Here is a 20,857-nt window from a genome sequence, read left to right on the forward strand (position 1 = left end):
GTGATCTAACTTTGCTAACCAGTCAACCATGAGACACCTGTCAAACACCTTACCAAAGTCCATACAGATCACGTCCACCGCTCTCCCCTCATCAATCCTCTTTGTTACTTCTTCAAACAACTCCACCAAGTTAGAGAGACACTATTTCCCACACACAAAGCCATGTTGACTATTCCTAATCTTGCCTTTCCAAATACATGTAAAACATTCATTTTGTTTTAGAAACTAAATAGTCATAAGCTGCTTATTTCTACATATTATAGCAAAATTATAACCTTTGTGTATGGGATGTCCTCTTCCTTTGTCACGCCGTACTGCTCCTTAGTTTGTTCTTTAACAGAACTATTCAAGTTGCTGTCTGCTGAATCAAGTAGCTCACTATCAGTATGAGCAGCTGCTGCTCCAGATTTACCCAATTCATCTCCTCTTCCAAGTTCAATATCTTTTCCACTGCTCAGTTTCTCAGTTGTGGAAAGTCCATTGTCTATTAAATAGGCTGATTTGTTGCTGTTCTTTGAGCAAAGGTCACTGTCAGCCACAGATTGGATGCCACCATCTATCTTCTTTGAAGTTATAATGGCACTTTTGGATGCTGCAAGGCCTGTATTTACCTGATCGCTGATTGGATCATGACTGAGCAGAGATTTTACCATATTTGTTGAACTGGAAGAATGTCTACCACCTACTGCAATCTGCAGATCAGCAATATTACTATCAGAGTTTAGGTCACTAGTCAAATCATCACTGGAAGAGGAGCTCCTGGCCTCAATGCCAACTTTGTTGAATTCTTCTATGCCGTGTTCATTGCCTGAATACAAATTTTCAGATTGTCGAGCAGAAGGAATCTCTTTACTTTGAACAGCTGCACTCAAATTATTTGATTGCCTTTTTTTATTTTTCTGTGTAAATATTAGAAGATATCAGAGTCAGACCATGTGAAAGATAGACAGGAACACCAATATCAAAACAAATATATATGCTTTACATTTTAAAGCTCCATCTCTCAGTGATCACACAGTTGCAAAGATTTAATTTCCTCTCAAGTTAAATATTTTTAGTTTAGAACATTTCAGAGCAATAGAACATATTGCTAAATGATACTTATAAAATGTGGATAGCTCCTGTTCAGTGCAAAAATGTTGCCATCACAAAAAGGGCCTTATAAAATCAAACAATATTGTAAGTCATCTTCAATCCATCACTTCACTGTATCTTTGAAAACACAAAAACACTGAAAACAGAAGGATAATTGGTATTTGGACTTTCAAGTCAGTTCTGCCCTTCAATCAAATCATGGCTGACCTGACTATTTTTCTGCACTAACCCCTTGTATCATTTGATATCATAAATACTTAGAAATCTACCAATCTGTGTACTGAATATAGTCAATGACTAATCCTCCCCAGCACTCTAGGGTAGAGGCTCCCTCCCACTCTGCCCACGCACCTGCCCCCACCCACCCAAAAAAGAGAGTGAAGAAATCCTTGTTCAGCTCTGTTTTAAATGTCCAACTACTAATTTGTTCTATACCTTTTCTATTTATTCTGTCTTCCAAATGGGAAAATATCATATTTGCATTTGTGCTATCAAACCCTGTAGAAATTTTGTATACTTCATTGAGATCAGCGCTCATTATTCAGAACTGTACAGAAAATAATCTCTGTTTCTTTAATGTTTCCTGTTTCATTTCTGAATCCCCCACTATGAACATCCTCAGGATTACCACTGACCAGAAATTCAACTAGACTCGCCTCATGAATACATTGGCTACATGAGCAGGTAAGAGGCTGGCTCAGTTAAGAACAGATGCATCTGCAATAGTAGATTGGTGAGGAATACATTAAGTAGGTCTTTCCATCATACATGTTCACTGTACCCAAAAATCAATCTGATTTCTGTTAATTTGCACTAAGTGATTCTCTCAAACCAAACATTTAGGGTTAAAATGATTCATTCATGGTATTAAAAATTAAGAAAATTTTTAAATCGTACAAACTCCAGAATAGTTTTTCCCATTTCTATGTATAGTTCCCAGCAATGAGAGGTGACATACAATTCAACATTGAGAAATATTTCAATGTAGGTTGATTCTGCTCTTGCTGCAGCCAAATATGTTGCACGGATTCCTAGAAAGCAATTAGGAGCAAGGAACTCAACTATTGTTCCCACCATAACTGTAGGCATGAAAACAAGTGTTAGTCCTAATTGTCTGACCTATTTTGCTAATCAACCTGTTCAGAAATGTTATTACACACCTCTGTAATAGGTGGGACTTGAATCCGGACTTCTTGGGGCAGGGGTAGGGATTCTACCACTGCACCACAAGAAGATCCTTCTAATTGCTTTCTAAACTTAGATAAGCTAACTTCGCTCCGCTGGGTATAATATAGATAAATCAAGTTAACAAGTGGGGAAACATTAGTAAAACCACTTGAGTGCCTAAATATCCAGTCCTGTTTTATATAAAATGTATTATCATAGTTCTTTCCTGTCACCTTTATTGTGATAATTAGACACACCACCTCATTTTTCTGTAAACACTCAATCTGGTCAACTGAACCCAATGATACAGATCTTGGGCCTTCCTACACTGTGGAACATGGGCTGCAGGAAATCCACATACATGAGTTCAACCAAGAATGGGCAATAAATTAGCTTTGTCAGCAACATTCCACATCCCAAAAACAGCTTAAAAATGTTCTATAATCCTAGAGAAATTATGCAACAAAGGATATGGGCAGCACGGTGGTACAGTGGTTGTGGGCAGCACAGTGGTTAGCACTGCTGCCTCACAGCGCCAGAGACCCGGGTTCAATTCCCGCCTCAGGCGATTGACTGTGTGGAGTTCGCACATCTTCCCATGTTTGCATGGGTTTCCTCTGGGTGCTCTGGTTTCCTCCCACAGTCCAAAAATGCGCAGGTTAAGTGAATTGGCCATGCTAAATTGCCCTTAGTGTTAGGTGCAAGGGTAAATGTAAGGGAATGGGTTTGGGTGGGTGCGCTTCAGCGGGGACTTGCTAGGCCGAAGGGCCTGTTCCCACACTGTAAGTAATCTAATCTAATAATGACAACGAATCCACAGCAGAAAACATGGTTGCTTTCTTTGCAGTTGCTCTGTTAGTCTTTGCAGTGTTAGTCTTTCCAGAAATTGATTTTTTAAAAAATAAAAATGTAGCTTTCAAACTCAGATCTCAGGATGCTGATTTCTAAATTAAATACGTTTATCTCCCATCTCTGAACAAAGTATCTTATTTCTCAATTAAACCAAAAGGATTTGGTTATTATTTCCTGTTATCATTTACTTTGAATTCACTTTAGTTTAACCCAAAACAAAAAGCGTGGTCACTTAGCATATGTTGCAATGAATTTCTCTCTAATCCAGATGCTCCAAGTTAGAGTACCATTCCAGGACTAAATGGCTATGAGAGGTGTGCTTATGGTAAGGTTCAGCAGATTGACTGCCAATCTATAAATCTTTCTGAAATGCCTAAGGCAAGTGGTCAGAGTAGGAGAGTTTAATCATGAGCCCCGGAACCATGTGACAGTTGCAATGCAACAGCTCTCCATGTTAAAAAAAACTCCCTGCACAAGGTATTTCCATGAAGTCTGGGGCAAGCCTCCTCCTTGTTTCAAGGCTAATGAGAGTTCTGATTCTATTCATTGCTTTGTCATTTTAATTTTTGTTAACAAGTTACATGTGATATATTAACTAATTCTGAAATTTTAACTAATACTTTCCACAGGTTCTAAGTGACCTGCTGTCAATTTACTTGCTGTTTCAAATTTCTAGCTTTGCTAAAAAAAATAAGTTTTTAAAACATATTTTCAACAATATTCCATGGAGCTATTTGGATACATCTAACAATCAAAATCGTTCAAATGAACCAGCTAGCATCAGTGCCAGCTTTCTTTTGAAGTCTTTGACCTGATACCTAGACTCAGTTTCTCACTCCATTGATGCTGCAGACCTATTGAGTATCATCAGCATTTTGTGTTATTTAATATAACTAAGTCCAGTAGAAAGGTCCTCAGGTCAAATATGCTTATGGAGCCAACCGATTTCTTCAGATGCACGTCAGCGTCCAAGTACCATGCCTTAAAAGGGGTTAGTGGGGATAAAGTATTAAAGGCAATTTTTTTTAATGATTTGGCTACGTAGAATTTCCTTTCTCAACTAGCCAATGGGGAGTATTACATCAAGCAAAATATCTGGCTTTTCAACAGTTTTGGATGCCAAGATCATTTAGGTTATTACTATTGATTTAAAATGACAATTATTTTTTAATTTCAAGATAGTCTTAAAATAGTTTATTTTCATAAATAAAAATAAGAATAAATTATAACCTGAGTAAGCAGAATGTCTTTTTCTTTCTTCATACCATACTGATTATTATTTCCTTCAACAGAATTACTTAAGTCACTGTCAGCTGTATGAAGTTGCTTACTGACAGCACTAGTCAATGTTGATTCAGCTTTGTCTGGAGTACTTCCTCTTCCAGGTTGAGTGCCATCTTTCCTGCTGCTCAATTTCTCAGTGATTAATGATCCTTCGTTTATTACATAGGCTGATTTGTCACTCTTGTTTGGCTGAAGCAGATCACTCTCAGTAATAGAGTGGACTGCACCATTCTTGTTCTTACCAGATACAATGTCACTTTGGAATGTATCAATGTCTAGATTTACCAGATTTCCAACTGGATCACAGCTAGCCGAAACTTCCTCAATACCTGGTGAATTAGGAGGATGTTCATCAGCTGCAGCAACCTGCAGATTAATAATATCACAAGAAGAGTTTTGGTCATTGATCAAATCATTGCTGCAAACGTAACCACTAGTTTCATTACCAACAGTGGATTGTTCAGTTTGATTGCCAACTTTATTGTGTAGTTCAGTTTCAATATCCTTCTGTTCACTTTTGCTCAAGTGCCTGAGCTGAGGAGTAGAGGACGCCATCTCAGCTGCATTCAACTTTTTTGGTTTCTTTTTCCTTTTTTTCTGCATTAACAAAACATATCAGAATTAGACCACATGAACAATAACAATAAATACCATTATTCAACTTTTGCCAAACAATTGTTAAAATATAATGCTCCATAGATATATAGGCCATTTCTAAACCATACTTGAGAAAATTAATCACTCCTGTTTTCCAGAAAAGTTGTAGCTCAGGTTGAGGTTCTGGATGTAATTTGCTCGCTGAGCTGAAAGGTTCATTTTCAGACGTTTCGTCACCATATTAGGCAACATCATCAGTAAACCTCTAGTAAAGCTCTGGTGTTAGTGACCTGCTTTTTTATTTAAGTGTCTAGGTTTCCTTGAGTTGGTGGCGTCATTTCCTGTGGTGATGTCAGTTCCTGTTCTTTTTCTCAGAGGGTGGTAAATGGGGTCCATGTCAATAAGTTTGTTTTTAGAATTCTGGTTGGAATGCCAAGCTTCTAGGAATTCTCTGTTTGGCTTGTCCTAGGATAGATGTGTTGTCCTTGTCGAAGTAGTGTCCTTCCTCATCTGTATGCAAGGATACTACTGAGAGTGGGTCAAGTCTTTTTGTGGTTAATTGATGTTCATGTATCCTGATGGATAGTTTTCTGCCTGTTTGTCCAATGTAGTGTTTGTTACAATTCTTGCAAGGTATCTTGTAAATGACATTATTTTTGCTTGTTGTCTGTGTAGGATCTTTCAAGTTCATTAGCTGCTGGTTTAGTGCATTGGTAGGTTTGTGGGTACCATGATGCCAAGAGGTCTGAGCAGTCTGGCAGTCATTTTAGAGATGTCGTTGATGTAGGGGAGAGTGGCTAGGGTTCCTGAGCATATTTTGTACATTGGTTCGGGTTTGTTGCTGAGTAATCTGCAGAATGTGTTCATTGGGTATCAGTTCTTTTTGAGTACACTGTATAGGTGATTTTTCTCTGCTCTTTGTAGTTCCTCTGTGCTGCAGTGTGGTGGCTCATTGCAATAATGTTCTAACGCAGCTTTGTTTGTGGGTGTTGGGATGATTGCTTCTGTAGTTCAGTATTTGGTCCATATATGTTGTTTTCCTGTAAATGCTAGTTTGAAGTTCCCCATTGGCTGTTCGTTCTATTGTGACATATAGGAATGGCAGTTTGTTGTTGTTTTCCTGGGTGGCTCAGTGGTTAGAACTGCTGCCTCACAGCACTAGTGTCCCGGGTTCGATTCCAGCCTCGGGTGACTGTCAGTGTGGAGGTTGCACATTCTCCCCATGTCTGCGTGGGTTTCCTTCAGTTTCTCCAGATTCCTCCCATAATCCAAAGATTAGCAGGTTAGGTTAATTGACCATGTCTGCATGGGTTTTCTTCAGTTGCTCCAATTTCCTCTCACAATCTAAAGATGTGTAGGTTAGATTAATTAACCATGCTAAATTGTCCATCATGTTCAGGGACATGTAGATTAGGTGCATTATTCAGGGGTAAATGTAGAGTAACGGGACATGGGTTTGGGTGGGATACTCTTTGGAGGGTTGGCGTGGACTTGATGGCCTTTTTCCACTCTGTAGGGATTCTATGATTGTCTTTAGTGAATTTTATGCCAGTAAGGATATTATTGAGTCTTGAAGGTTTCCTCTAATTTGTTTCATTTAGTGGGCGGCACGGTGGCACAGTGGTTAGCACTGCTGCCTCACAGCGCCTGTAGACCTGTGTTCAATTCCCGACTCAGGCGACTGACTGTGTGGAGTTTGCACGTTCTCCCCGTGTCTGCGTGGGTTTCCTCCGGGTGCTCCGGTTTCCTCCCACAGTCCAAAGAGGTGCGGGTCAGGTGAATTGGCCAAGCTAAATTGCCCGTAGTGTTAGGTAAGGGGTAAATGTAGGGGTATGGGTGGGTTGCGCTTCGGCGGGTCGGTGTGGACTTGTTGGGCCGAAGGGCCTGTTTCCACACTGTAAGTCTAATCTAAAAAAAAAAAATGTCATCCATGCAGTGGACCCAAATTTTGGGTTGGATGTTTGGCAGAGCTATTTGTTCGAGAACTGTAACAAAGTTACTCCTAAAAGCATGGCATTCCAACGGGAACTCTATTGACAAACACGTTGACTCAGACCCCATTTACCAACCTCTGAGAAAAAAGAACAGGAGCTGACATCACCACTGGAAATGACAGGAAATGATGCCATCAATCCAAGGAAACCTAAACACAAACAGAAAGCAGGTCACTAACACCAGTGCTTCACCAGAGGCTCACTGATGTTGTTACCTAGTATGGTGATGAAACGTCTGAAAATGAACCTTCCAGCTCAGCGAGCAAACTTTCATCCAGATTAATCACTCTTGTTTAGTGATGAAATGTTACCATCATCAAAGTGATTAAGCACTTTACTGCATCTTTGTTCACTTGAACAGAAATAAATTAGTTAACTCCTCAAACTTGGATATTTATTTTAACTGTACCTGCGATTTACTGCACCTGAACTGACCATTTATTCCTATGTTATCTGAAAATAACAAGCTGAAAACTTCAACAAGTTGGATACACTGGGGTCACATGGCTATTGTGTGGCATGAACTTTCCAGTTGTTAGTGAAAGCTGGGTGAATTTGTTATTGCATTTTAAATGCAAAATCCATTACCTGAAATGTTAATTGTTTCTTTCTCCTCAGATGCTCTCTGACCTCTAAACATTTCGAGCATTTCTAATCTTTATTCCAATACCTCTTGCTTTGCTTCAAGATAAACTAATAACTAATTAAATTTGAAAACAAGTATGTTTGAACTTCTCTATATTCCACATGAATAACGCTGCTGGCCTTTTACGAGAGATTTTAATCAATGTCTTAAGCACAAGTCATTATTATTCTTCTGTTATTCAAAGTTATATTTTATTTTAGAACCTTTGCATTTCATTGGGAAAACTTAACTGGGGTAGTAATTGAAGTGAACAGCATGATGAGAGCAAATTATCAGTCATTTCCATAAAATTACCTCGTCATTCTTACGCCAAATATGGGCTTGCTCCACAGTCAAAATTGCATAAAAGTTTGATCAAGAGCAAATGACAAGGCTGTACAGACAGATTAGACTGGGGTGAGACCGTATTAAAAAAAAAATGAAATGGTGTCCCAAGTTGGGGACAAAAAGAATATACATACCATTTTTTCAAAAAAATCTGAGAGGACCCAAACCAAATTGACTCCATCTCGTCAAATGTATGACATTAAGTGGTTATCACAGATGTATCAGAAAGTGAAAAAAATACTGAGTGTGATATCATGCTAAGATATGAATTTAATATTTTCATCCTTGTTTGAGGTGTTGTTTAACTGTGAACCAATTTAGGTTATAAAGCAAGTGGGTTAGGCAACTTGGTGCAAGTCAAGTTAAAGGCAGCAGAGCTTTGGATGAGTTCATGTTTATGAAAGGAGAGGATAACAGGCTAGCCAGGAGGGCATTAGAAAGGTCAACTTTAAGAAAACAAAAACCTGGATGAAAGCGATGAGCTGCATTTGATCAAAGAATGTTCTTTAATTTCAAGTACAACCTAAAAGATAAGCCTCTGATAAAGAAAATATTTCTTTTGCAATTGCTTCAGGCCTGAGTTACCAAATCATGCAAATGGAAACATCTTCTTACCTAGACATACCAAAACCATTAGAATTAATATTAAGTTTCTTACACTGCTCTGAAAAGAACAATCTAACTTTTCTAGACTCCTCACTTTAACATAGACACAACAGGCTAAATGGTCTTCTTCTGTGCTGTGACTATTCCATGATCTGAAGTCTATATTGAGGACTCTGATTTTGCCTGGCATCTATAAAAGGGAAACACTTCTGAGAAGTCTTGTGAACAGGACAATTTAGTACAGATGCACTGTAGAAATTCAATAAAGATCTTTAGACAAAACCCATGATCACTATCATCTAGGAGGACAGGGACAGCAGATACATGGGAACACCGCTAACTGCAAGTTCATCCCCAAGTCACTCATCACCCTGACTTGGAAATATATCACCAGTGTCATTAGATCAGAATCCTGAAATTCCTTCCTAACTGCACTGTAGATCAATACCACTTACAGTGGTCAAAAACGCACCACATTCTCAAGGTCAATAATAAATAGATAATAAATGCTGGCCCAGCCAAAGCATTCCCACAAGTGACTACAACATTATCTACAACACTATTTCAGAAATTGCAAATATTGTTGTGTATTTAACTGACTTACTTTTTTATTTGAGCTCCCTTTTCGTGAACACTCAGACGTTTTGCTTTCTTTTTCTGAAATGGCCATCAAGTCAGAGTTTTGGCCACACTGCAATTTACAAGGAGGAGCCTCTGGTTCTAGCGAGGACATTTCACTTTCCGTGGCCGTGTTGGAAGTGGAACACAGCTCCAGGTCTACATCCATAGGTATTGATGCATCTGTAGCTTCAGCTTCAGTCTTCCCACTAATTAGGGGCATTGCTTTAGGTGAATAATGAAAAATAATTACCAAGATAAGCCCACATCATAAAGAAAAGAAGACCTCTCATTCAGAGTTAAATATCAATAATGCTCCAATAAAGAATTTTAATATAGGAGCTTGATGACAAGAATTTGCTTCCACTGACACAAGATATGCCATTGATGTTTTAGAAATTCAAGATTTTAGCTAACCTGTATGCCTAGAATCAAAATGACGCTCTCTAACAAGAGGTCACCTGGGGCCATAAAATCAGGCAGATCAATGACTGTGTATCAGTTTGCCAGACAGTAAACATGCAAACATGGTTGTTTGAAGTCATAACAAAAAACGTTGAGTAACGTTCAATTAAATTAGACTTGAAAACCATATTCACAATCAAATATAATTTGCTACCACGATAGGATAATTCTTAACATACCTTTGCTATAGTAATAAACCTATTTGCTTATACCTATTTGAAACTTTTCTTGAATTTCCCAATAATTTGTTATTCAGCAGCAGGATTGGACAGTGTCAGCATCAATTTATAAAATGGAAATCACGCTTCACAAATCTACTGAAATTCTTCAAGGATGTAACTCAGAGCAGATGAAAGGGAACCAGTGGATGTGGTTTATTTGCACTTCCAGAACACATTCAACACAGTCCTAGTTAAAAGAATAGTGTGCAAAATAAAAGCTCATGTATTGAGATGGATAGAAAACTGGCTAGCAGGCAGGAATCTTGGTAGAAAGAAACAGATCATTTTCTTGAATGGCAGAAAGTGACCAGTGGAATATAGAAGAAACTAGTAGTAGGACCCCAGCTGTTCACAATATATATATTACAGATTTAGATGAGGAAACTAAATGTACTATGTCTAAATTTTCAGATGACACAAAACTGGAAGGAGGGTGAGCAGAGATGCTTCGAAGTAATTTGGATAAGCTGAGTGCGTGAGGAAATGCATGGCAGATGTCATTTAACATCGATAAATGTGAGGCTATCCACTTTGGAAGCAAAAAGCAAGGTGGAAGTTTATGTGAATGGCTACAAATTGAGAAAGGAGTGAGGAGTGTGTCTTGTACACTAGTTGCTAAAGCTAAGTGTGTAGGTACAGCAAACAACATTTTGGCCTTCACAGCAAGAGGATTTGAGTACAGATGCAAGATTGTCATGCTGCAATTATGGGGCCTTGATAAGACCACATCTGGAATATCATGAGCAGTTTTGGTCTCCTTATCTGATGGAAGATGTTCTTGCTTTTGAAGGAGTGTAGCAAAGATTTACCAGAGTCCTAGAGTAGTAGGAGTAAAAAGTGAGGTCTGCAGATGCTGGAGATCACAGCTGAAAATGTGTTGCTGGTTAAAGCACAGCAGGTCAGGCAGCATCCAAGGAACAGGAAATTCGACGTTTCGGGCCAGAGCCTGATGAAGGCCTCTGCCCCGAAACGTCGAATTTCCTGTTCCTTGGATGCTGCCTGACCTGCTGTGCTTTAACCAGCAACACATTTTCAGTCCTAGAGTAGTAGGGCTGACATGAGGAAAGATTGCATCAGTTGTTTTGTACTTATCCATGGGACATGGATGCCACTCACTGGCAAGCATTTGTTGTCTGTCCCAAACTGCCCTTGAACTGAGTGGCTGACTAGGCCATTTCAGTGGGCAGCTGAAAGTCAACCATATTGCTGTGGGTCTCACTTGTAGGCCAATGCAGGGAAAGATAGCACATTTCCATCCCTTAAGGATATTAATTAACAGGATGGGTTTTTCTGACAATCCGCAAGTTTTATGGTCATCATTAGACACTTAATTTCAAATTTTTATTTAATGAATTCAAATTCCACCACCCGCTGTGGTGGGATTCAAACCCAGATCACCAGAATATTAGCTGAGTTTCTGGATTAATAGGCTAGCAATAACTAGATCATTGCCTCTCCAATTTAGGAATATATTACTGGAGTACAGAAGAATGACCAGGGATCTCATAGAAACCTATAAAATTCTAAGAGGACTAGAAAGGGTAGATATAGGAAGGATATTCCTGATGACATAGGAATCCAGAACCAGGGGTTACAGTCTAAGGATATGGGATAAACCATTTAAAATTGAGGCGAGGAGAAATTTTTTCACTGAGAGAGTAGTGAGCTTATGGAATTCGCTACCAGAAAAAGCAGTCGAGGCCAAACCATTATCTGATTTCAAGAAGTTGGCTATAGCACTTGGGACTAGTTATCAAAGGATATGGGGGATAAACAAGACAGGCTACTAAGTTGAGGCTGAGGGGTGACCTTATTGTAGAGGTTTATAAAATCATGAGGGCATGGATGGGGGAAAAGAGCCAAGGTTTTTTGCCCCATGGTAGGGGAGTCTAAAACTAGAGGGCATAGATTTAAGGTGAGAGGGGAAAGATATAAAAGGGACTACAGGGGCAACGTTTTCACACAATAGGTGATGTGTTTATGGAACAACCTGACGGAGGTGGTGGAGAAGTTGGGTACAGTTATAACATTTAAAAGCTATTTGGATGGGTATATGATTAGGGAAGGCTTTAGAGGGATGTGGGTCAAATGCTGGCAAATGGGGCTAGATCAGTTTAGAATATCTGATTGGTGCAGATGAGTTAGATCAAAAGGTCTGTTTCTGTGCCGTACAACTCTGAGTTGGATGATCAGCCATGATCATGATGAACAATACAACTGGCGAGAAAGTCTGAATGATGAAAGGCGTATGCCCGAAACATTGACTCTCCTGCTCCTCAGGATGCTACTTGACCTGCTGTGCTTTTCTAACATCACACTCTCGTCCCCCTCGAAAGTCTGAATGGCCTACTCGTGCTTATATTTCAGATATTCATGATAAGGATTTCAAATTTTGTTGTGGGTTGTGCCAAAATAGTTTCTCAGTATAATAACTTTGGTCACTGTCATCCATTTACCCCCACCACCCCACCCCTCTCTGAAAAGAGTCTCTTGGAAAGTCTGGGAAGTGTTCCGATATGAGATCTTAAAATGATGAACAAGTTTGACAGGGTTGAAGTATAGATATTGCCTTTTGAAAAATCTAAAGTGTTTCGCTAGTTTAACAACATAAGCAACAGACAATCTACAAACACTCATTTACTTAAACAGCCATGGAATTATGAAGTAGTTGAGGAAAATAGTGTAAACGCATTTAAAGGAAAACTTCATAAGTGCATGTGAGACAAAGAACTAAAAAGTTAGTGTGACGGAGCAGGATGAAAAGTTGGGAGAAGGCTTACATGGAGCATAAAAACTAGCACGGATATCACATTGGGCTGAAACATGAGCGTTGCACAATGGCTAGCACTGCTGCCTCACAATGCCAGGAGCTCAGTTCAATTCCAGCCTCGGGCAACTGTGCAAACCCCACATCAACGCCTACCTGTGACTGAGAGAGTTGTCTCCGGGTACTCGGGTTTCTTTCCACAGTAATATTGTGCACAATAGGTGGATTGGCAATGTTAAATATCCAGGAATGTACGGCTAGGTAGATTAGGCATGGGAATTGCAGGATTACAGTTTTCTGTGTAGACTGCTCTTTGAAGAGGCAGTATGTACTTGACAGACTAATTGACTGGTTTCCACACTGCAGGGATTCTACAAAATTTTCAATAAGCTAAACAAGATTTCCCTACTATAACTCTAAAAGGCACAAGGGTTGAAGAATGAAGGACCAGCATTACCATGACTGACATCCTGACAAAAACCATAGGCAAGAGGAAGATGCATCCATCTTGAAAACGAGTTGTTAATAAACAAGTGGGGAAAAAAGAGCAAACACAGTTGGATTACAACTGGAAAAACATACAGCTACATATTTTGATCCACACCAGAACTGTCAAGTTGTGGCTCAAAGAACATCATTCTATTTTCAGCTAATAATGAGAAAGCAAAGTCAGAAGTGTCACAGCTCTACTTCTACTAGAAATTCAACTAGGACTTACTTAGTGCTATTCAAGAAAGTAGGAAACACACGACAGAGACTATGGTCAGGAGATATGGTTTCAGGGAACAAGTAGCAGATTAGATAGCAATCTAACTGCAACACTGAAACATGATAGAAACTCAAGGTAGCTATTCACATTGACAAAATGTTCAAATTATGGCCCATAAGGATCAACATTGGGACCACTATTGCTCACCATTCAACTCAGAATCAGAAGTGTGAATCCCATACTTAAACATACCACAATTACAGAGGTGTAACTGATACAAAGAATTGTAGCCATAAAGAATACATCAATAAACTTATAAGAATGGACATATAATTGAGAAATGAACCTCAATATAGATAAGTGGGATACAGTGTATTTTGGTAGGAAGAATAAAATCACAAACTCTTTGAGAAATAAATCTATAAAATGGACAGAGGTCTCTGGAAATGCAAGTGTAGATTACCTCCCAGGTTCCTACATCCCTTCATCCACCAATCCTAGTTTCTTGCAATTACTTACAGTTTCGACCTCAACCACCAATAAGAAAATGCAAAAAAGCAAGAAATGTATTAGGATTCATTTTTAAATAGAGAGAATTGAAATCAGTTAAATTATATTCAATTTATATTGAACTTTAATTTGATCACTCTTGAGAGTAATGTGAGCAGCTCTGGCCCTACTATTGAAAAGAAAAAGCAGCACTGGACAAAGCGCAAACAAAAAATATCTAGAATGGTGCATAAACTGAGAGGTTTGCCCTATTAGGGAATATTGTATAGGCTGTCATTTCTTTCCTGGAGAAAGTCATCCCAGAGGGATGCCCTGATAAAGATCTTTTAAGATTATGAAACAGTTTGATAAGGTAACCATGCAACTTTTCCCTCTTGCGGAGAACACCAGAATCAGGCAATAAATGAGTTAGAAATTTATGACAACATAAAAAGTGTGGCAGAATGAACAGAATGACAGAAGCAACAATGACAATAAGAAGAAATAGGCTAATACACAACACAACAAAATCTTGTTTTCATCTAGCACTTTTAATGTGAAGCAATGTCAAGGGAGTCCACGTGAGCCTTGTGAACAAAATATGACATCAAGGAAACATTAGGTAAGAATAGACTTTTAATACACGTCAACAAACTGTCCATGGCATTAATCCAATGAATCAAGGACTTGGAGGATTTTCAAGATGTCAACAAATTTATTAACTTGCTATACAAAGTCCACCTAAATAGTGGCTGCATTCAAATACTGAGAGATAAATAACAGTAGTGTTGAATGGGATATATTGTCACAGCAAATGACAATGATTTCAAAGTTTAACTGAACAGTTGAATAACTAAACTTAATCTATCTTTACAACAAAAAGTAAGGTTTATTTGTGCTAGGAGAGTCTTAACTTTAAAATGGCTGATTACTACCAGAAACATATTTGACATTTCTGTCAACCAGAGTTGGTCCTTGTCCTTGACATTTACACTGGCTTCCTGTGATATTAAGTTTTGAAAGATTTGTTTAATTTCCTCCATTTGAACTAGATTCTGTTAAAAAGAACTTAGGCAAAAATAGAGCAATATTGCATTTTCTCACTGCACTGAATTTGTTGTGAAGTAAAAGTAGATTATGGACAAGACCAGTTACCTTGTTTCTTAAATCTATTGATTGTTTTTTGTTCACAAAATAGGGGTAATATAGTTACTCAGAAGAACTGGGGCGGCACAGTTCTTGTAAAGGGGAAGTGATAAGTTTGAGGAAGTCTTATCAAAAAAGCAGATTTATGATCCAAGAGTCTTTCCAGATTCAACATTGGAGGAGTGGGCTATAGTTAAAAAGAGATTCATTAAGATGATTCCAGGGCTGACTTATCAAGAATGGCTAAACAGGTTAGGCCTTTATTAATTGGATTTCCTAAGAATGAGGGGTAATCTTATTTAAACATACAGGATGTGAGGAAACTTGCATGATAAGTTTTTAAAAAATATTTCAAACTCAAACTAGGGGACATAATTACAGAATAAGGGGACAGTTAAAATTGAGATGTGAAGGAATTTCTTCTTCTAGAGAGTAATTAATATCTGGAATTTCACTCCACTTGTGCACCTGATCATTGAAAGTATTTAAGTAGAAGGTAATTTTATTTTAAAATGATCAGAGAGTTAAGGGCAATGAGAAGCTGGTACAAGAGCAGTTGAAGCCAGAAGCAAATCAGCCATGGTCTAGTTAAATAGCAGGGCAGGCTTGAGGAGCCAGATGGCATATTCCTGTTCTTGTTTCTTACCATCTTACATTGATAGCTGTTGATATAGTTGCATTGTTCTTTATGTAGTTTATTTATTGAAATTGCTATAATTAGATTCCATAATGGCATCAACTAAATGAGCTTCTGACTTGTAACTAATCAACAAAAAACAATCTTTTCTTTTATACTTCTTCAATCTTGGCAATTTGTTTTTAAAGAAATTACTTTCTCACTTTTTGTTTTAAAACTTAGAAAAAGCTCTCAGCTCAGAGCTCTATCATTATGAACACCCATCCTTTATTGTGCACAAACTGTTTTCACAAATAGCCAATTAAACTGACAATGTACCCAGAGACTGAACAAAGAATCCTCTTGCATTACAGTCGGTTCTGCTATAACATGTTTCTTCAACGCGATTCAGCTTTAACATGATTGAAGAATTTCGACAGTTATTTGTAGAATGCAAATCTTCCTTACCTATAACATGATTTCGGCCCCATTTGTTTAGATGGGGTGGTATTGCACGATAGCGTGAAAACAGGACTGTCGCCTTATATCAGAAGCAAGGTACGTTAATGGGGCTGGAACCACGTTATAGTCAAGAGGTAAGGAAAGTTTGTGTTCTACAAATAACAGGCTAAATTCTTGAATCGCATTAAAACCAATTTGTATTGAAAAAACATGTGTTACAGCAGAAATGACTGTAATGCAAAGTGCATTCCTTGTTCAATCTCTGGGTACATTGTCAAAGTCTTATTGCAAAACCGATGATCTAATATGGATTCAGCCCAACCTCAAAAGATTTAAGAAAGAAAAATACTACAGATGCTAGAAATATGAAATAAAACAAAAAAGGAAATATTCAGCAGGACAGAGTATATGTTAACATTTCAGGTCAATGAGCTTTCATCAAAATTTCACTAGCCTGAAAAGTTAACTCATTCTCTCCATAAATGCCACATGGCCCTCAAATGAATTTTCTCTGTTCCAGTATAACTACCTTCAGACTGGCACTTATGAAGTAATTTTCTGTTTCATTGGTCTTGGTTTTCATACTATCAACTTCTCTTTTGTTCTTTCTGTCACCCTCCTAGTTTCACTTGCTTAAAACACTTTTTATCTAATTTCTTTCATGAGATATCAATTTCACCGGCAAGGCCAGAAATCGCTGCTCATCTATATCTACCCCCCACAGATTTCTAAATTATCCCAATTATGATGAAAGATCACAGACTTGAAAGATTAGTTGTTTCTCTCTCCACAGATGATGTCAGGATTTTTTGAGATTTTTCCCCAATTTTCATAATGCGCAATATCTTGCTTTTGTCCCAAATGAATGGGTTAATTCTGCCATGGGATAGCTTTACCATTACCTCAAAATAAACTACAGTCGCAATGTTTCAGCAAAGCAGCTTTTTAAACTTCTTCACTGTAAAAAAAAGCATGTCTAAGTCAATAATAACTTAATTATTCAGCTCCTTTAGTATTAAAAAATGTCTCAAGGCACTTCATAGATGCTTTTTAAAGCAATCTTTGACAGTGAGCTGCATAAGATTATAATATGGCAAATAATTGATAGCTTAGTCAAAGGCAGATTTTAAATCTTGGATGGAATACATTTCCTGCAGTTAAGGGAGGGCAGTTGAAAGCATGATTACTAATGGTACAGTGGCTCAAGTCAAGGATGTGCAATAGGTGCAGATATCCTGAAGGATTATAGGGAACAAAGAGGTCAATTAACAAAAATTTACATTAAAACTTTAATACAACACTTCCAAAGGCATTTCATTGGAATATTATACAGCAAGATTTTCCACAAGGACACAGAAGGCAATAATAAGGTAGATATGTCCCATTGTGAACTAACTCTGATACTTGAAAGTGCCATCACACCAGAGCGAGAGTTAAGCATTGCTGCCTCAGAGATTATGAACACAAATTTGAAATCACAAAAGAAGGCTTTTGATAAGGTCCCTAGTAAGAGTAAGAGATGTAAAATTAAAGTGCATGGGCTTAGGGTAATATACTGACATTGGTAGTGAGCTGCTTGGCAAGCAGAAAACAAACAGTATAAATTAGTCATTTTACAAGTGACAGCCAATGACTAGAGGGATAGTGCAGGGGTCAGCTTGGACTCCAGCTATTCATGTATATTGATACTTAGATGAAGAAACCGTATGTAATATCTCCAAATTTGCAAATGACCACAAAGCTGAGTGGGGGAAACTGAAATATGAGGATGCACAGATGCATCAGTGTGATTTGGACATTGAGCGAATGGTCAAACACATGGCAGATGAAGTTTAATGTGGATAAATGCGAGGTTATCCATATTGGTAGCAAAAACATATGCAGAGATTATTATCTGAATGGAAATAGATTGGGAGAGGGGCAGGTGCGATTACACCTGGGTGACCTTATAACTGAAAGTGAAAATTGGGTGCAGCAGGTGGTAAAGAAAGCAAATGGAATGTTGGAACAAACAAATTTTAGAGAAGCCCAGCTGATTTGGCAGCATCTGTGGAGAGAAACAGAATTAACGTTTCAACTCCACTAACTCTTCTTCAAAACTATTGAGGAAGTTCTGAACAAGGATCACTGGACTTGAAACATTAACTCCTTTTTCTTTCCACAGATGCTGTCAGTGACTGAATTCCTCCAACAATTACTGTTTTTGTTGATTTCAGATTTCCAGCATCCATAGTTCTGTGTTTTATCTAAATAGTATGTTGGTCTTCATAGCAAGAGGATTTGAATATAGGAACAGAGACATCTTTGCAGTTGTACAGGGCCTTAGTGAGACCACACCTTGAGCATTGTGTGCAGTTTTGGTCTCCTTATCTTGAGAATGTTCCTGCTATGAAGGGAGTACAATGATTCCTGGGATAGCAGGACATATGAAGACAGACTGGACCGATTAGAACTATATTCATTGAACTTTAAATGAATATGGGAGGATCTCATAGAAACCTACAAAATTCTAACCTGATGTCCCCATTGACTGGGGAATCCTGACCAGGAGTTACATTCTAAGAACAGGCCATTTAGGGCAGAGATGAAGAAATTTATTCACTCAGAGAGCAGTAATCCCATGGAATTCTCTGCCACAGAAAGCAATCGAGGCTAAACATTCAATGTTTTGAAGGAGTTAGATATAGTTCCTAAGGCTTAAGGGATCAAAGCGTATGGCAGAGAAAGCGGGAATTGGATAGAGTTGGATGATCAGTTTTTAAAATAGTGAATAGCAGAGCAGACTCAAGAGCTGAATGGTTTAGAATTGCTCCTATTTTCTATGTTTTCTACGTTAATACATTACAACACAATCTGGGAAACCACTTAAGGAGTTTCTGAATGGAGATTGATTGGAGAGCTTTATTGAGATTAGAGGTTTCAGATACCAGTATGGAGGGAATTGGAAACAAGCAATAACTGGGCCAAAACAATCAATTTCAACAGCTATCAATCGAATTGCTCCCTATCTCGATCCTTACCAGCCTCCACAATGCTTTCTACCAGTCTGGTTCCACACTGGCTGCAGAATTTGGGAGCTTTCTCTTTAGTAATGTGACCACAACTGTGACATTTCATCTTCAACTGTTCGGTATCCATCTCCTCCTCTGTTAGGCGCAAGAGCAAAGGGTGAGAACCAACAAGAACTCCAGCCTCATCCCGAAATAACACCGGCCATCAGCAGGAGAACGCCTGACACAGTCACACTACTCGCCGAGCACTGGTTCCCCTTTCACCTGAATGAATGCGTTATTTATTTACTAAGATCACTCTCTTTGCATGAACTGAGTGTGTGTTTACGATGGAGGGGGAGGAGGGCCTTGCTCTCTTTCGAGAACTACTGCAGCCAGAAACCGCCCAGTGTCAGACCGAACCTGAGCCCGGGAGCAACCGCCCACCTCAGTTCGTCACCGGGGTGAGGGAGAACATCAACTCGGGGGAACCTGTCTGACAGACACACCCAGATAACCACGGCAAATAAGGCGGCGCCGGGAAAGATGCTGAGCCGCCAGCAGGTGGAGGGGAACGGAAGACACAACACCCACGCGCGCGCACGTACGCACCAGCTCCTCCGGATCGCGCACCACGGTGCGCAGGCGCATCGTTACCCCGACTACACACCTACGCATTCCTCTCCCCGCAAGGAGCGGGCACAGCGCAAGCGCAGAGTGGCTGGGACGACACCTGCAGCGTTCTCGCGCGGCGATGAGGAGAGTGGTACGCATGCGCGCTAGTCTACGAGCCATCCGGCAGTCGATCCTCCCCAGAGTCGGGTCGGCGTCATGCGCAGGCGCGGGGTGGCCGGCATCCTTTCCTTGGGGGGGGCGGTGGAGAAGAAACTGAGACTGCGCAAGCGAAGCTGTGATGAGTTCTGGTCACAGCAGGTGCCGACGTTATTAGATTGTCTTTGCGATTAAATCATTCGTGCAAAGCATTTTAAAGAATCTAAAATAAAAGCAAAATGCTGGGGGCGTCACGGTGGCTCAATGGTTAGCAGCGCAGCGTCACAGCACCAAGGACCCGGGGTACCTCTCAAAGTCCAAGGATGTGCAGGTTACTTGGATGATTGGCCAAGCTAAATTGCCCATGGTGTTCAGGGAGGTGGGTTAGCCCGGAGAAATGCAGAGTTGGGGGGGTCTGGTTGGGATGGTCTTCGGAGGGGTGATGTGGATTCGATGGGCCAAATGGCCTTCTTCCACATTTTAGGGGTTCTATAATCTGAAATCTAGAAAGTTTCTGGAGAAAGTCTGGCAGCATCTGTGACAACATCATACCGCACTCGAAACGGAACCTTCCTTCGGCAGATGCTGCCAGAGTTACTGAGTTTCTCCAACACTTTGTATTTTCATTATACGGGGTGGGGGAAAAAAAATCTCTACCTACCCATGGTTGTTGCAAAACCAGTATTCCTGTTACAAACCACTTGACAAAGTTGCAGCTCTCACGTCCTGCATCGAGTCCTATCGCATTTTTCTCACTCGCTGCAGCTCTGGCCGCTCAGTGACTGACTGCATCGCTCGAAAAGTTTCGTTTTAACAGTAAATGCCGATTTCACTTTCATTTTGCACTTTCCGAACATCATTTCCTGAAAATCAATCGGGCGTAGCTGCAAAACAAAACAGGATTATTTGTCCCCGTTAAAGACAACCTTCCCAGAGGAAAAGACGGGGGAAATTCCATCTCTGCCACTGACAGGGTTTTGATTTCAAGAAATGTATTCTGTACACTGTCCACAATACTTATGAACTAGAACGATC

The 20,857-nt window shown here is 39.4% G+C and overlaps 2 protein-coding genes across 2 annotated transcripts in view; both read right to left on the bottom strand.

Annotated features, from left to right (window-relative positions):
* Positions 1-790, bottom strand: part of rnf213a (ring finger protein 213a) — a 168,369-nt gene extending 167,579 nt beyond the window's left edge. The window contains exon 1 of the mRNA XM_060844830.1: positions 276-790. Within this exon, the coding sequence (XP_060700813.1) occupies positions 276-653 (378 nt within the window). The 5' untranslated portion in view covers positions 654-790. The remainder of the gene's footprint in view (positions 1-275) is intronic.
* Positions 676-20,568, bottom strand: LOC132827948 (E3 ubiquitin-protein ligase rnf213-alpha-like). The gene is made up of 7 exons (XM_060844795.1): positions 20,484-20,568; positions 19,082-19,207; positions 9,173-9,411; positions 4,876-4,995; positions 4,345-4,764; positions 809-899; positions 676-692 (listed from the first exon to the last, which is right to left on the bottom strand). Exons 1-7 carry the CDS (start codon positions 20,485-20,487, stop codon positions 676-678), a joined length of 1,017 nt encoding a protein of 338 aa, XP_060700778.1. The 5' UTR covers positions 20,488-20,568.
* Positions 20,569-20,857: the final 289 nt, after the last annotated feature.

This window comes from Hemiscyllium ocellatum, chromosome 25, assembly GCF_020745735.1.
Source record: "Hemiscyllium ocellatum isolate sHemOce1 chromosome 25, sHemOce1.pat.X.cur, whole genome shotgun sequence".
Lineage (NCBI taxonomy): Eukaryota > Metazoa > Chordata > Chondrichthyes > Orectolobiformes > Hemiscylliidae > Hemiscyllium > Hemiscyllium ocellatum.